The 15,818-nt window shown below is 45.6% G+C and overlaps 1 protein-coding gene across 1 annotated transcript; it reads left to right on the plus strand.

Annotated features, from left to right (window-relative positions):
* The first annotated feature begins 1,230 nt into the window (after window positions 1-1,230).
* On the plus strand, window positions 1,231-10,237 carry LOC125946937 (uncharacterized). Its single transcript, XM_049671140.1, has 2 exons — window positions 1,231-1,580; window positions 5,603-10,237. The coding sequence occupies exon 2, from the start codon at window positions 8,424-8,426 to the stop codon at window positions 9,339-9,341; it is 918 nt and encodes a 305-aa protein (XP_049527097.1). The 5' UTR covers window positions 1,231-1,580; window positions 5,603-8,423; the 3' UTR covers window positions 9,342-10,237.
* Window positions 10,238-15,818: the final 5,581 nt, after the last annotated feature.

A 15,818-nucleotide genomic window follows, 5' to 3' on the forward strand; every position in this document is an offset into this window, starting at 1 on the left:
AAGACTAATAAGTCTAACACGCACGGCCTATTGATCTTATAGGTAAATCAGTACGACTAATAGAAATTTATATTGGTCTAATACGTACAGAACTTAATACAAACGTATTAGACTAATTATTACAAACTTCTATTGGAATGTTTGCTAGGATTGCTAAAACTGCCAAACTTAATTGCTCAGTATAAGTAGGACTAGCTGCTGCTGTCTTAGCAAGCACTGTATGTTACTTGATTTCATTTAAACTTCTGGTCACCATTCCATTTGGATTCAAACTGGAACCAGTTGCTACCAGTACAACTGGCCATTGTTTAACCAGTTGCTACTGATACAACAGGTCAAAGTTCCAGTTGGAATCCAACTGGAACTTTGATTCCAGTACAACTGGTGAAAGTTCCAGTTGCCTCTCTACTGGGACCAGTTGATTCCAGTACAACTGGTGAATGTTCCAGTTGGATCCCAACTGGGTCCAGTCACTCCCAGTATAACTGGAAATTGTTCCAGTTGGATCCCAACTGGAACCAGTTGCTACCCAGTTGCTTTCCAACTGGGACCAGTTGGTGTGTAACTGGGACCAGTTGGTTTCCAGCTGGAACCAGTTCATCCCAGCTGATCCCAGTTGGATCCCAGTTGGAAATTTTCACCTGGGTCCCCTTTGTCCCCCGCTTTTGCAGAGGCGCACCCATCGGGGGGGGGGTTGTAACCCCACCTGAGGCCAAGTTGCAATTGCATATTATGCAAAGTGCTTGGATGAGGCGGAACCCTTTAAATCGGGCGGTGGCACACGTCACCTAGCCGTGAGTATTAACATAATTTGTACTTTGTGGAGGGTGAAATTTCAACCCTGCCCTAATTTTAGCCACCAATCAGATAACCCCCATTTGGTTATTTCTACCCGCTTAAAGTCTATTTTGCCTCCACTGTCCCTAAACCCCAATGATTTGAAATAATGCTTTGAAGTTTTTGTCATAGGGTAGCGCCATCTAGATTTCGAGTACGTATCTCAAAGCATGGCTTTTGAGATTTGCGCGCGCCGGCTGTTCCGGCCATAGCATATAGTTTTATTCATTAAGCATATGTATACGCCAACCCGCAGAACAACTTGCGCAACAGAAAAAAATAGGAGAACTAATTCATAAATTTACATTTGCACCTAAATGCTTTCACTGTTAAGAAAAAAAGTTGAGTTTTTCACTGCGGGACCATTAAGAATATGTAACAGAACATAAACAAAAAAGTCCCTCTGCAGGACTCCAGGAACGCCAGCGCGGGCGGCGCGAATGATGTTGAACTTTTCTTGGTTTTCGTTGAAGCTCGAGGTGTACCAGTTAAAGTAATCCATGGACAAAGTTTCTCAACTGCTTTGCTTCTGTACTTCTGTGCTAGCAACGATGACCGCCCTGCCGCAGTCTTATTGTTATGATCGACGTGGTCATCCCTCAAAACGCTTGAAAGCACGTGTTAAACAAACGCAGGCAGATAAAATTCGTCAACTTAACTCTAGCGCACGCTTCTGCCGTGTTCAACAAACTCGGGGTGTCTGCTACAGATTTCCCTGCCTCTATCGGAAGCCAGGAGACGAGGTATGCATCGCAGTCCCGCTGTCACATCCGCGCGGCTTCTCTATAGTTTTTGCTTGCTCATCCGCGGCTGTTATGGAACGCCAGCGATTGCCAGGTTCCGTTCTGGTTTCTATATTCTCTCTAAACAAGGGCAGCCTGCAGCTGTAAAAACTTTGTGTGCGGGCAACTTCTGCGCTATGCCTGTAGTTACTGCGAGCGTTCCGCGTCTTGTGTCGCACGGCGTTTTTCGAAGTCCGTGCTGCTACACGGGAGATAAAGAGAAATTGACTTTATTATGCAAACATCTCACTGTCAGAGCCGTGGAACACAGGGAGGTTCAGCGGCTACCGAGGCACACTGGCGTTGCTGCTGCGGCTTTGTCAAGCTGTCAAGAACAGCTTTTGACGCGAGTGTTAAGGGCCCTGTGTCGCAGAAAATCTGGTGTCGGCGTCGTTGTCCGTGAGGGAATATTTCCGTATATATTTAGGTATATGTATATGCTGCACCTACTGAATCAAATGCTTTTTCATAATCTATGAAAGCCATATAGAGAGTTTGATTGTACTCCGCAGATTTCTCGACTACCTGATCGATGACGTGAATATGATCCATCGTAGAATATCCCTTCCTGAAGCTTGGAGGTTAACAAAAAAGCTCGAGAACAAGTTAAGGACCGCACAAAGAGCGATGGAACGAAAAATCTTAGGACTGACGTTAAGAGACAGGAAGAGAGTGGTGTGGATCAGAGAACAAACGGGGATAGCCGATATTCTAGTTGACATTAAGTGGAAGAAATGGAGCTGGGCAGGCCATGTAATGTGTAGGATGGATAACCGGTGGACCATTAGGGTTACAGAATGGATACCAAGAGAAGGGAAGCGCAGTCGAGGTCGGCAGAAAACCAGATGGGGTGATGAAGTTAGGAAATTTGCAGGCGCAAGTTGGAATACGCTAGCGCAAGACAGGGGTAATTGGAGATCGTAGGGAGAGGCCTTCATCCTGCAGTGGACATAAAAAATATAGGCTGATGTTGACGATGATATGCTACGCCTTGCTATATGGCATACGGTGGGTGCGGGTTATATTGCCACACCAATGTCACTAAAGTTGCTCATACCTTGTTTTACCTTCTTGACCAAGTTATTCCTCAGAATTTTGAGAATGACAGCCCACAAACGTCATGAAACAAAACACCAACAGCGCATGCCTAATATGTTAGATCTTATCAGGCTGAAATATTAAAAGTGCGAAACAACAGAAGCTTGAAAATTTCATTTGAGTCGGGTTCCTCGTATATGGCCAGCTTGTGTTGTGTATTTTCATGCCCTTGGAGCTGGTGCTACTACTTCCCTGTTTCACCAATTTTCGTTGGTATATATATCCAGTGTAGCATATACCTCCAGTGTAGTGCAACAAACAGGACACTTGTCTAGTTGGCTTCCCTACCTTTCCTCTCCTAACTTTCTCAATCCCTGCTTCACCAACCCTTGTGCCTTCCATTTCCTCTGCCCTTTGTAGTCTGCAGGTGAGCTTGAAGTTTCGCTATGGCAGCTTGTATCTGTGCTTCAAAATCCATGTGCTGCATTATATAAGCTGTTTCTGCCTCCTCTGTGTATCAGCAATTTTCTCAGTAGCCCAGTGTGGCAGAGTGTTGGAAGCTGTTCTGGGGATGGAAGAACCTGATTTGCACCTGGAGGGATTTGAATACTTTCCTGACCTGTAGTGTCAATGACCATTTCACCTAACTGGGGGAAGAGGGCTGGGGAGACAAGGCAAGTCAATGCATGTGGTTTTGTCTCTAACCTCCGAGGGGATCTTGCCAGTACATTGAAGGGTCTAGCAGCGGTGATCGTGACAGTTATACCACACGAGAGATACGGCACCTCAATTTCATCTGCGAGTTTGTCGTGGACATACGATACATTGAAGGCCCAGTCAACGCAGCTGCAGATGCCTTCTCCCTTATCGACGCAATATCCATGGCCACACTCGACTTCGAAGAAATTGCCACAGCGCAGCGTTGAGACGTCGAGGTTCGGGACCTCCAGTTCTCTGCTACGTCGTTAGCGCTGTCCCGACGTTCTTCAGGCACTGTCACTTGCAACGCGTCAAGGGGTCGAACATGCCCATTCTTTTCATTCCAACTCTGCCATCAAGTATTTGAAAAGCTACACAGTGCAAGTCATCCCGAAGTTCGTGCCACCTAGTGTCTAATTACTTCCCGCTATGTGTGGCCGAGTGTTAACTCCGACGTGTGCTGCTGGGCTCGCGAATGCCTTCACTATCAATGCTCCAAGACGACATGACACACGAAGTCGCCAATTCACTCCTTTCGTCCACCTGATGCCCAATTTGATCACATCAACATCGTTGACCCGCTGCCACCATCCTGAGGTGCTCGCTACATACTTGTGTACACCGTTCGACCCGGTGGCCTGAAGCATTTGCTGTCACTGACATAATGACTCTTACAATGGTTTCCGCGTTTGTCAGTGGCTGGATCTCACGCTTCGGATGCCCCAGCGCTGTTACGACCAATCGCGGCTGACTATTCGAATGTGATCTCTCCCATGAACTCGCGTGCCCGCTTATCGTCCGCCATATTCATGCTACCGCATATCACCCGTCGCCAAATGAAGGCAAGCTTAAGCCAGCAGTTCACTAAGTCGCTGCCAGACCTCTCATACTAGATAATACAATGAAAACTTTTTATCATTTATTGTTTATAGAAAAACACATTTGAGTCTGGTAACACTAACAGCGAGACCATGGATGCCTATTTTTTGCTCCAAGTAGCCAAGCCAGTGAACACTCGGCGTCATGCTGCTGTGCGAAGTTCACCGTGAAAGTTGGCTCCATGTAGCTCTGCCTTAACTGTAGAATAATGTCATTCCTTGCTAATGCCATTCAATTTTAACATTGAAGTGTCCAGTGTGACAGGGGTATTAGTCATGAGCAGCAGTGGCAATCGTTGGTGTCCAAGCTAGCTTTAAGAAATTTGCACTTAAGGGTTTGGCTTAAGGATTGTGCAGAAAATGCCTTTGGCTTGGTTAAATAATTTTTGGCATTGTATGAAATCGCAAAAATAGTACATGTTTTCACTCATGAGGTGTGCAGTTTAGCTGGTTGGAAAAGTGGTTGTAATTGTTCAGTATGAAATTCAATTAGTGTTGTGCTTTCAAGCCAAGGGGAAAATTTGTGCTACTAGGAAGTACTACAATGAAATATGTATAAGTGCACTTTTTGCACTTTCCATGGGTTTGATGGAAAATTAATATCTTGAGAAGGGGGTGGTAGGGACCTCGAAGCTATGGCATGACTTGACTGTGATGTTTAATCAACTATCTACCAGGTGTCGTTGCTCTGAAAAAAAAATCTTCGTTCTTTTGTTTTATTTGCAGCTTGCGCGCACATCCAATCACTTGGCCTTCGGTGAGAGTGTGTAACTGAAAATAATCTGATGTCACTGCGATAGTGGGCTTTGTTACAGGACAGTAACAAAAAATTACGTTGGGCAATTTCGCCAGAATGGGAAAGCGTTTGAAGCGATAGCGATGTTTAGCATTGCGCGTTGCTCCTGAGATGCTGTGCTAAGAATACATGGGGTTGACGTGCTGGCATCTGCTCTTCAGCGAAAACTGCGCCCTGGCAGCAAGTGGGCATGCTCCAGCACTGGTGTGGTAAGCACTGATGTTACACTTCAATGGTGTGCAAGGTGTGATAGAAGAAAGAGCGCTAGCGTTTGCAGCTGGAAATGTTCTGTCCGTTCCACTGCAGACACCACGGTGTGGTATGCACATAGATGCACCGCAGGAACGCTAGTGCTTTGTGTACAACACTCAATACTCCGGTGGCTGAGGGCAGTGTACGTTAGCAGTGTACCAGTGTATGTTTAGTTGCACGTTAGCGCTTGCGTTGTTTCGCCTTGCTCTATGTCTCATATATTGCGCTGTTTTACTTTTCATAATGCTACACGAGCTGGCCTGCACTTCTACACTTCCAAAGGTTTATAAGCTTATTTTATGTTGTTTGTTTGCTTACAGTCTGTGCTACTTAGGACGTGTGCAGCATGCGAGCCACATCGGTGGGATCAAGTGAATGTAAGTTCTTTGTGGTCGCCCAATTGAGGTGAGTGCTTTCACCAACAAAGGCTGGAAGCGGGGACTCCTAAGCTTGTCAAGCACTATTTCTGTTGTAAGCACAGCATTTGCAACAAGTTCACACGGAAACTTCAGCCCGCCCCTCGTCACACTCATAACTAGGACATTTTTACCAATGTCTACCCCTGCATCATCCATCACAAGGTTTTCTTTGCACGACTGACACAGCTTCTTTAGTGCTGCATGAGCACAGTAACCTGAAACATGGGTTACAGTTGGAAGCCTTGCCACTTTTTTTTTTTTTTCAATATCGGTAACTGCGACATCAAACTGGCACTAATGGCAGGGACACTGCACAGCACGTCAATAATCTGGCAACTCGAGCATTTTCTACAACCGAAGCTTTGTCTCTTGACTCGTAAATCTGTCTTATTGACATATGATAGTTGCAGGGTTCGTACAGGTTGAAAAGAAGGAAATTCCAGGGTTTTTAAGGAATTTCAAGCTCCCCATGGAGAATTTTTCAATGCCCTCTTTTAGGGTCCTTAAGCCCATACTATATGTAAAAGTTCTTAAAAAATGTTTGCTTATTTTGAAAACATACATACAATTCATAAAGACGAAAAGAAGGGAAGAAGGCGATAGGTAGAAGAGAAGGAAGCTAAGGACGACAGATCACAGACTTAAGTATAACAAAAACAAAAAATAGAGTACAGTGGGATGACAAGAAAAAATTTTTGTTGTTAGTGCAGGTTGCACTAACTACAAAAGAATACCATAAGAAAGCGAGATTTTTCGCTCGCAATGAAAAAGTACGCTACAAATGGGAAATCGAATTCGGACAGCGCGATGAGTCGGATCACTTCAAAAAACAATGCTGCAAGAAAGTCGGACATTTTTATTGCACAAAGCGAACAAGCAAAATTACGTTTATCACACGCATAAAACAAGAAATAGTAGTCTTATAAAATTGTTCATATTGCACTAAAGGTTTGGCACACAAAACAGTATATATTGGTCGATCTTGAGAGCAATAAGCTAATAATGTTCGTGTAGCCATTACTCAACCAGTACATTCTTTTAACATCAACGGCCTAGCTAGAACACATCGGTTTCGAGCTGCCACCGAAACATACGATGGAGAGATGCAGCGAACACTGGCTAGCTGTGGCGCCTGTACTAATTTCAGAAAAAGGAGATATCGCTGCATATGCACGAGAGATGTGAAAAGGGCTACCACCAGAGAAAGACGAACCGAAAAGGCACTGCAATGTGTGGGAATGAGCGTCTACAGCTTGCGCGGAACACAATGCAGAGATAGCATGCACGCATGAGAGCGCGGTGCGCTGTTCACGACGGGCCAGAAGCCTTCAGGGGACACACACAAAATTTTCAGATGGTCTGGCGCTGCTCGTATTGCACCACCTCGCAAGGTGGAACGGTGCTTTATAACCTTAGAAGATAACGCTAGAAGTAATGGTGATCGGTGGACCGTAGCCAGTTGGCTGAGGGAGAGCTCTGTTCGATTCGTCTACACCACTTAAACCCAGTTCACGGTGGTGCACGGCGACTTCCGCACTTTTGCAGCGCCAGTTCAGTGGTGCAGCTGCAGCGCGACACTAGCACCACGGAAAAAAGAATGCCAAGGTGCAGGTGTTGTGCAGTCCTTCTGTGTCGTGTCGCCCATTGTTTATGCGCCGGTGAATTTGCAGGTAACTTGTGTTAATTGCGTTGCACTGTTTGTGGTTGTCATAGAAAAAATTGTTCATATCTGTTTTGTGTGTGTGTGAGCATCGCTGCTGCACTGAACGACGACGATGAACTGTGCCACACTGTCAACTCTCGTTCAAGTAGCCATGGACCTTGTGGACTCGAACAGTGAAGAGGAGTTCAATGACTTGTACCCTAGTTACACGGGCGTGCTAATCGGAGTTAAGACGCACCTCAGTTAACCGGACTGAACTATGGTTACCGTCAACTACAGTTGACATATGTTACACGGGAAAACCTGTCCTCAGATAGAGCTGTTAAGCAGGTCACGTGATACTCAGTACTGTGAATGAAAAAATAATTCTTTAGCTGTTCTTTCTAATTATTTTGACAAAAAAAGTATCTTCTTTAAAATATACCCGTCGTGTTAGCATCTGCGCTGTCTGAGCATACTGATTCAATTGCTTTTGCGGTGTTTGGCAGCAGCCAGAGCCAGTCAGCCAATGCCTGGCCAAGTCTAGTTTGCGGTTGGTACGAAAGCCAAGACAATCCATTGCTCGATTGGGATTTTTGCAGAGTGCGCTGGTGGATTAGCTGTGATCCCTGTTATTGGTTCGTTGCTTTTCTGTTTTTGGCGAGACTGTATGGTATTGCTTCGTTTTTTTTTATTTGTCGTTTCTGCCAGCTTTGATCTGGTGACGCGAAGTGCGAACTGTGCGATGTCCATGAGCAAGCGTTAATCGTGTGACGGGGACGAAGACCTCGACGACTTTTTCATTATGTTTGCCGCTCAACGAACAGTGCTGCACGCCAAGCAGATGGAAGTGCTCCGTGTAATACAATACATTGAGGTACTTGAACAGGAAAGAGAGAACGCTGAAATGCAGTGTCGTCAACTCGTCGCCACGGCTGTTTGGTTTTGTTCCCGTGAGCGGCATGTGGTGGTCTGATTCACGTGGTATGAAGAAACGCTCCCGCACTTTCCCGAGAGTGTATTCAGGGAAAACTTTCGACTCAATAGGTGCACGTTCCGATATATTGTGAGTGTGTGCAAATGAGCATGCGCCGAGCCATCCCTTTGGAGAAGCGCGTGACGATTGGGTTGTATCGGCTGGCTATATCCGCCGAAGACAGAACTGTGGCCAATCTCTTTGGCATCAGCCGTTTGTCGGTTAACATAATATTCCGTGAGTTCCGCAGTGTTGTTGTGCGACGCCTAGAACCGTGGTACGTGCGTTTCCCTTCAGCACAAGGGCTGGCAGAGCACCTGCGTCAGTTCACCGCTGTTGCAGGGTTTGCTCAAGGAATTGGCGCCCTGGATGGCTGTCATATTGAAGTCTGCCCTCCGAAAGAACACGCTGCCGACTACTTCAACTATAAGGGGTGGTACAGTACCATTCCTCTCGCTGTTGTTGATCACCACTACAGATTTATGTACACGAACGTTGGGTCACCGGGTCGAATACATGATGCAGCAGTGTTCGAGCGGTCACGTTTGCCAAGTGTACTGAGCAGCAATTTGTTCAGATTGAATGGCAAATTAGTTGAAGGGATATCGGTTGGGCCTGTTCTTTTGGCTGACCAGGCCTTCCCTCTGCAGCCTCATTTGATGAAACCTTTCCCAAGGCCAGGTCCCACTGGCTCAGTATCGCATGTTTTCAATTACAATCTGTCATGTGCTAGACGTATTGTGGAAAATGGCTTCGGGCGACTGAAAGCGCGGTTTCGAATCATGCATAAGGGCCTGGAATGTGATATTGACAACGTAAACTGCATCATCCGTGCTTGCTGTGTTCTGAACAACACTTGTGAGCAGCTGACCAATCACTGTGATGCAAGCTGGATTGAAGTTGCGCGTAGTGAAGATGCAAGGCGGGCTCAGCCAGTATGTACAAGCAGTCGTAATGAGCCACTAGGAGTGGAAGTGAGAGAGGCACTTGCAAAGCACATTGCAGCACGCAGGACCACCTAAGTGTTTTAACTCCGCACAATGCCTCATGCACCAGCATTGGGCATTGACAAGCACTCCACGTATATGCTATGTGCTGCACAAATTGTATTTTCACAGTTTGTGAGAATTGTGCAAGACGTTGCATGTCTACTACAAGAAAGGTCTCGCTTTCAGTGCAGTGCTCGATGAGGAAAGTTTTCTCTCATACATGACAACCATGGACATTACTCCTTGCTTTCCAGTGTGTTATGAACATTATTTAGCATGCAGTGTAAATGTATTGTCTCCTTTGGTTTTCTTACACTCGCTTGTGTATGTTTTAGTGCTGTGTACAAAAGTGACAACAAGCAGTGCAGGGTGCCTTGTGGCAGTTGCACGTGCACTTATGACTGCACTCTTGATATTTTTTTGTGTTGCGTATGACTGGTAGGCCACAGAAGGCTGGAGTGCATGACTGCTTTTTTATATTCAAAGTCAAAGGCACCGGCAGATGGAAGCATTCTGGGGATAAAATTTGTATAAACAGGGATAAAGTGCCTCATAAAGGCTGACTGGCGTTTCGATAGGTGGACCTATCTTGTTCAAAGGCTGATTTGCACATGGTGTGCTTTTTATATTGAAAGCCAGGCTTTCTTACGGAAATAAATACCTTCAACAGTGAAACTTTGCCTCACCTATTAAAAGAAAATAGCAATAGGTCTGGTTTAGAAATTTCGTGCAAACAAGTACAAGTGGATGTATGGGACATCCAAAATGAGTACTTTTATGAACGAGTTTGAGGATAGCATAACAGAAATAATGTTGATTCAGGCTTTATTTTGCCTTGAAGCAAAATAGCTTTTCATCATTTCTGCCATATTCTTATTGATGTTATTTGCCTCTTTCTGGAGCTCCAGAAGCTCCTTGCGCAGCTTAAGAGATTCTCTAGCATTTTCTGCTGCTCGCTCTTCTGTGCGGTTGTGCAGCGCCACCAAGTCCTGCAGCACAGATGACGGCCGCTTTCACTTCCTGCTGCTTGGTGGGCAGCTGGCAGAGTGACATGCAACATTCTGTGCTGCTTCACAGTTCTCATTTGTGGGAGCAGGGCTCGCTTCCATGCATCCTGCAGTTAAGGGGAGACACTGGTTTGAAAATTTTTTTTTTTAATTTTCAGTATTTCCAGCTGAAATTTTTACACTATGTATTTTTCACAGCTAAAAACAAATATGCAATTAGATTTGGGCTATCACTCCCAGATTTTGAAATATTGACTGTTCCATAAACTTACATTCTGCCCAGCCTTTTGACAACTTTCTCATGAAAAGATTGCTACTAATTTGGTATGACAGCACTCTATATAGAGCAGGGAGTGCAGGAAAACCATAATTTTATTTTTAGCTTCATTGGTTCAATAGTTATGGCCTTATCAAGTATACTCATCAGAAATCTGAAACTGTTGCTTAATTTAATTGTTAATTAAATCAGTGTTCTAAATAAAAATATCAATTTTTTTGGTTTACTTTCAAATGCTTTTCAAATGCTGCAAGAATTATCAAAATCCGACACCTACATCAAAAGATACTGCAGGCAATGGCCTAGGATGTGATGAAAAATGTTGTTTTGAGAAAACGAAAAATGAAGTTTAGGAACATGGCGAGCATTTTTATTCAACAGGAGAAGGTGGGAATCGGTGTACTAATGATGCTAGAAGCCACCAGGAACGTAGTCATGATCATTTTCCTTGGTGCGCTTTCTTTTGATTGCACGCCTGAAGTTTTCAGCATGTGCATGCTTCTTCTCGGATGCCACTAGTCGGCGACTGTCCTTTTCTGAACATCTTTCAGATGCTACGGCATTCTGCTGCAGGTGCAGTTCGTTCAGTATTGCTGCATCTGCTCTCCCTTTGCCTGCATTAAACCTTGTGACTGCTTCGGCCACAGCAGCTTCCACGGTGAAAAGGGAGGCATGTTTGTTTTTAGACACGAGCGACCAAATAACAGAGTGCAGGCTCTCGTTCGGGTTTTGTGTTTTGCCTCTGACAACGTTTCAGCAATTTTTTGTCAGAGAGGCGCGTGTACACAGGCAGCAAGGCATCAACAACATGCTGCGGTAGGTTGTAGCGATGCTTTGGAGGAGTCTCCTGCTTGGCAACAGCCCTGTTGTACTTGCACCAGGATTCTTCACCACTTGGGCAATGCGAGTGCTTTGGGCTTGCATCAGTAGATGCTACATGATAAAAAGTTGCCCAAACAGCATTGTGCATGGCTTCGATGTTTCCTTGATGAGTTTTCAAAGCCCATCCATAATATGTAGTAAGCTTCGTGATCAGCTCGCCCGTGAGTTTGCCCTTACCGCCAAGGCTTGGCTTTCCTTCAGCTCTTTGTTTCTGCAGGAGGTTTCGAAGAGCTGTGCCCATGCTCTTATGCACATGGTTGACACAGTCCTCTTTTTCTATTGGCACAAAGCCATATACCTGTGTCTCCTGCAGGCTATTGAAGGCCCGGCTGTCTCCATCACACAACATGGTTGTGTAGCGGAGCCTATGCCTTTCTAATGAGCGGCCAAATAAAATTTCTGCCGCTTCCACCTCCATTTGGCCTGGCTTACTAGAGGTGTTCTTTTGGCAACTGTGGCCAGCTAGCCACTCGGCATACCTTGGGTCGTCCTCCTTTGGTCCTAGCTGGCAACCCAAACAGAAGTTCGATAGGACGACGAAGTCAAGCACATATCCCGTAAATAGCTCGATCACTGTCCCAACACAAATATGGGATGAGTGGCCCCTGGTCAACCAAGTCCCATCAAAGGAAACAGCGATGTTTCCAGGATTTCCATAGTTAAGATCAGCATACAGCGTTTTCACGGTGCTCGCGCAGTCGTCAATAACGAGCGCGGCAGCCTTCTGCGAGGCAGGGTTCATCTTCAATTTGACATAATCTTGGTAGGTCTTCGTGTGCATGCCTCTCCGCGAAATATTCAAGGTGGAAAAGATATCATTTAGCGCAGTTTGTCCGTTCCCTGTGCTCATTGCCGCGCGAACTGCGAGCACGTTGATTTCGAAAGGGCCGCGTGCCGCGTCCCCCCCTGCTCTCGGCGAGCTCCATACAGCCTTCAGTTCCCCGCACTCATCACAAGTCAGCACAAGTTTCGCGGCGATGCCATACTCCCGGTCTTCCTTGGAGATGCTGCCAGGCCCGCCACACACACAGCACTTCATGCACTGAAGCAGTTCATTCACCAACGCCAAGCTTACGACGGTGAATGGCGTTCCAGTCGTCGCGGCGCCAGTCGTCGCGGCTCCTTCCGAGTCTCGAAAAAAAGACCGCTTGCGTCGTGTGGCTGACGTCGATGAAAGGTCTTGCTGTTTATCACTCGCACGACACTCGATGGCCACTTTTTCAGCGTCGGAAACCAGGGGAGTGTCGACGCGCACAGCTCGCGTGTGATCTTTGGTCGCGGTTATCGCGTCTGCGATCGCGGGTGCCGCGTTCGTGATAGCGCCGGCACAGCCCGCTTCTTCCGTGTTCTCGGCGGCAGAAGGTCTTGCTGGTGATACGCTGCGTGGTCTCGAACGCCGTTTTCGCCTCTTCCCGAACGCATGAACAGTCCGGAACTTCCGATGACCGCCTGCCATCGCACCGATCGCACAGCTGTCGCTTAGGCCTCTTTTCAAAATGGCGGATTGCGCATCGCTGTCTAGCAGACGAATCCACTGGCATCCAATAGGGAATCGGGAACTGCCCCACGTGATAGAAGCGCACCAATAATGTGCGAGTATTTAGTTTTTTTTTATGCGCGATAGCTGTGCTGTTGCCAGACGGAAAGCGCTCTTCCGCTAGGAACAGACAATAGAAGAATGCGTCTTTCAAATCATACCAAAATGGCCGCGCTACTTGGCGTGGCTCTCGGGCGCTGCGGCGTTGAATATGATGGTTTTTGAGGTGGTTTCGCGAGCGAAAATGGTCATGAAACTGACTTTGAGACCGAATAACTCGACAAATGCGCATTAGATCGCTATAGTATTTTCGGAACAGCTTCTTTAGACCTTATTGATTATGAAAAAAAAATACTTCAAAAAATCGATTTTTCAGAAATTTTTCGGCCATTCAGACCCCATGTCTCCCCTTAAGGATTCTTCCTGGTCAGCAGTGGTTGCATACCACGATGCAACCACTTCAGCGTCATCAGGTGCCTCATAAACTTCTGGCACCTGCGTATGATAGAAAAAGACAATGGCGTATACATGTAAAGTCAAAGTGCACCACTGCAAACTAGTTGCTGGATCAGCGGCATATCTACTTGAAAACCAGCAGAGCAACCAACTGTGCTCCGATATGTTGCATGCACCATGATACACATCAGAAGAGAGAGTTCTCTCCAGTTATGGCAACTACTGCTTCTAGCACTCACATTTGAAAACAAATGAAAGTTTTCAATGCAAAGTACGTTCTGGCAAATCAGTTATGCGGAAGCCTGCAAGGTGGAGAACATTTCATGAATGGGAAAATTCTCATCCACTCGGTCTAGCTTCGCGCTAGAGTGAGGTGGATGGTAGTTTTTCGCTTTCGCTTCCTGTGCCTGATGGCAGTTTTTCACTTTATGTGCCGCTTAAAATACTGCTATATCACAGCCATATAGAATCTCGACTGTAACATCGTTTGAGAAAAACATTTCTGCTCTTCAGATGTGCTACAAATGTGCTATCTACTGTTCACACTTACGAGGACATTCTATGCCATATCTCATTTTGTTGATGATACTTCCTTTCAACATTTAATACAGCGTAAGATTTTCGTGTTCGTTTTCACTCAAATTCATACGCTCTGATGCATTTGTGCAGAAATGTATAATGAAGTATGTACAACTTTAGGGACATGTAGTTCACTCCGCACAGTCGAGGTGCATGTCTCATGGAAGTGAATGTGCTTTACGTAGCTATTTTATTGTTTCTCCTTGGAATATATGTTGTGTCTAATGATGTGAAATGAGTCTATTTAAATGTCTAATTGAGTCATAAGTTACAAAAGTGCACGTGTTACCGTATTCTTGCATTATAATAATAAATTATAATTTATGCTGGCATTGTTTGTCACTATGCTAACTCTGAGGCAGCTTGCTCGCATTGCTGTGTGCCTAGCCAAGCAAAGCTGCATGCCTTTAGTCCAGAAGCCCTTGGTAATTTTTTTGTAAATCTGCAATTAAAGTAAAATTTTATATGCACTAATGCATGCAGAAACGGTACATTTTTGCAGGCTGCGCACTCACTCACATTCCTACTCACGCCCAGTCATGCTCACCAACACTGATTCACGCTTATAGTCAATTCCCATTTACTAGCACACATTCACTCATACTTGCGTCCGCTCGCACTCACTAACATACGTGTATCCACTCAGACTCGCCAAGAATCGCCCCCGTTAGTACTTCGATCCACTCAAAATCAATCAAACTCAACGGCACTCACTCCTGTGAAATGAATGGGGAGCAAGTACGAGTCAGAGTACTTGTGAGTACACCAACCTATGTATAGCACTGTAATTATAAATAGTTGAAATTACCTCCACGCTCTCTTCCACAAGGTCACTGTCGTTGACTGGAAGTGTGCCCAGAAATGAGTGTAGCTGCCAATAAAATGGCCACTCAACACCTTTGGATCCGGTTGATGTGCCACAGCGCCTGAGTTTCCTAAAAGAAAGTTTCCTTTAGTGTACAAAACTCTTCACAGCACACAAATGAAATGTGCTTGTAATATAATTACCAGCCTTATTGGGGAGGAAAAAGAATTGTATGCATGCTATTTATTACACAAATTTAAAAAAATGCACGAAGACTGGCATTGCTTTCGAAATTTACACATCGCCCGCCTCTTTGAGACTCCACAGAGAAGTTGCAGGAAAGAGAGCACTGCGAAGCTCTTGAACATTCGGCGGACTGAGAATGTGCACAATGTCAATTAGGTCAAGTGCAAGTTGATGGGTTCTGCTAAACATCGTTTTGGGTTTTGGGTGGCATAAAGAGACGTATGAAGGAAGAATGCACACAGAGCTCATTGTTGGTGCTTTTTGTGTATGTCCTTCCTTCGTATGTCTATTTTTGGGCCCATAAACAATGTTTACAATGCCAAATGTTTAGTGTGAACTCGGAAGGAACGCAGACTGTGTGAGGTCTTGCTTGCCTGATCTTTTGAAGCAGTCAAACAGTTGTAAGGAAGAGGTCGATGAACACGCGGAGACACCGAGGATAACATTGACACGCGTTTCCGCAGCGTCAGTCGCTTGACTGTTTGCTTGCCAGCTTCCTTTTTAAAACAATAGAATTGCCGTGGCGTGAATGTGCGAGAACATGCATTATCACTTTTCTACTAAGGTTGAATCCAAGACGCCTTGTGTGTGTTTCGACCCACTCAAGTTGCATGTTGGATCAATATGTTCACTGAATACCGGTGTTCGCAATCGAGCCCGATCCGGACTGAAATTCCCGACCGCGATTGACGCTCTCGCATAGCTTTCGCAAAGGAGCCAA

The sequence above is a fragment of the Dermacentor silvarum genome, chromosome 7 (assembly GCF_013339745.2).
Source record: "Dermacentor silvarum isolate Dsil-2018 chromosome 7, BIME_Dsil_1.4, whole genome shotgun sequence".
Lineage (NCBI taxonomy): Eukaryota > Metazoa > Arthropoda > Arachnida > Ixodida > Ixodidae > Dermacentor > Dermacentor silvarum.

Coding starts and splice junctions, on each gene's coding strand:
- LOC125946937 (XM_049671140.1), top strand. CDS start 8,424: ATGAGCATGCGCCGAGCCATCCCTTTGGAGAAGCGCGTGACGATTGGG.